Source organism: Chaetura pelagica, unplaced genomic scaffold, assembly GCF_000747805.2.
Source record: "Chaetura pelagica isolate M959 unplaced genomic scaffold, ChaPel_1.0 scaffold344, whole genome shotgun sequence".
Taxonomy (NCBI): domain Eukaryota; kingdom Metazoa; phylum Chordata; class Aves; order Apodiformes; family Apodidae; genus Chaetura; species Chaetura pelagica.
The window spans coordinates 826,351-827,250 of record NW_009953098.1 but is presented as its reverse complement, the minus strand read 5'-3'; the positions used below and the strand labels follow the sequence as shown (position 1 = coordinate 827,250).

Here is a 900-nt window from a genome sequence, read left to right as displayed (position 1 = left end):
ACTCCCTTTTCCGCCTGGCCCCGTTCTTTTATGCCAGCCATAGAAGCCTACAGAACACTGCAAAGACAAGTGTGCAGCAACACTTCCCAGAGTAGCCCTCCCGCTTCCAAGAAGTCTTGTCCTGATCAAAAGATGAACATAGTATTCTGGGTATTTCATCAAATGAGTGCCCCAGGATTGCAGCTTCCCTGTGGCCCTCAGAGGTGATCTGCAGCAGAGGAAATACCTCTGAATGCTTTAAAGCTGCAGACTGGATCCTGCCAGAAAGGTTGCATGGCAGCCTCTACAAAGGCTTAGCTCCCTCGTCCCTCTGCAGGCAGCAGAAGGAAGGTCTGGAAGGTTGCTCACAAGCTGGCAAGCACTGCCTGCCCTGCTGCTGTGCCCCCTTGGGCCAGGAGCTGAAAGCCCAGATGCCACCTCCCTGCCAGTGTCATTTATAGCCTCACAGTCCAGCTTGGCCTTGTTTCTCTACACCAGGGTACCTGGAACAGAAAACAGCAGGGAGGAGACGAGGGACAGGATCAAGAACACTAAGACTTACTGGAAAGCTGCTGTTGAAGCTGTCGAACCAGAGCAGCTGTTTGCTGCTGCTGCTGGGTCTGCTGAAGGCCCTGGCGCTGGAACTGCAAAAAAGAGAAAGGTGGTTACAGCCACACCACCTGGCTGGCAGCCTCGGCACTCACATGAGCCCTGGGAAGTGCAGGGGAGGGGAAGGGGAGGGATGCAGGTGGAGCACTGGCCCATCACATCCCTCTACCTCCGAGGGGACACTCACAATGGGCTGCTGTGGGGGAAGAGCCTGCATCCCCAGCCCGGGGGGCTGGCCCTGCGCCTGCGGCTGAGGCACCGTGGAGACCTGGGGCTGCTGCTGCGGCTGGGGGGGGGGCGGGGGGCGGCGGC

At 58.4% G+C, this 900-nt stretch overlaps 1 protein-coding gene across 1 annotated transcript in view; it reads right to left on the bottom strand.

The window, feature by feature from the left end:
* Nucleotides 1–900, bottom strand: part of MED12 (mediator complex subunit 12) — a 34,807-nt gene that overhangs the window by 2,046 nt on the left and 31,861 nt on the right. The window contains exons 44-45 of the mRNA XM_009997182.1: nt 857–900; nt 542–623 (exon numbers count right to left, since the gene is read on the bottom strand). The exon at nt 857–900 is cut by the window's right edge and continues 10 nt beyond it. Of these exons, the coding sequence (XP_009995484.1) occupies nt 542–623; nt 857–900 (126 nt within the window). The remainder of the gene's footprint in view (nt 1–541; nt 624–856) is intronic.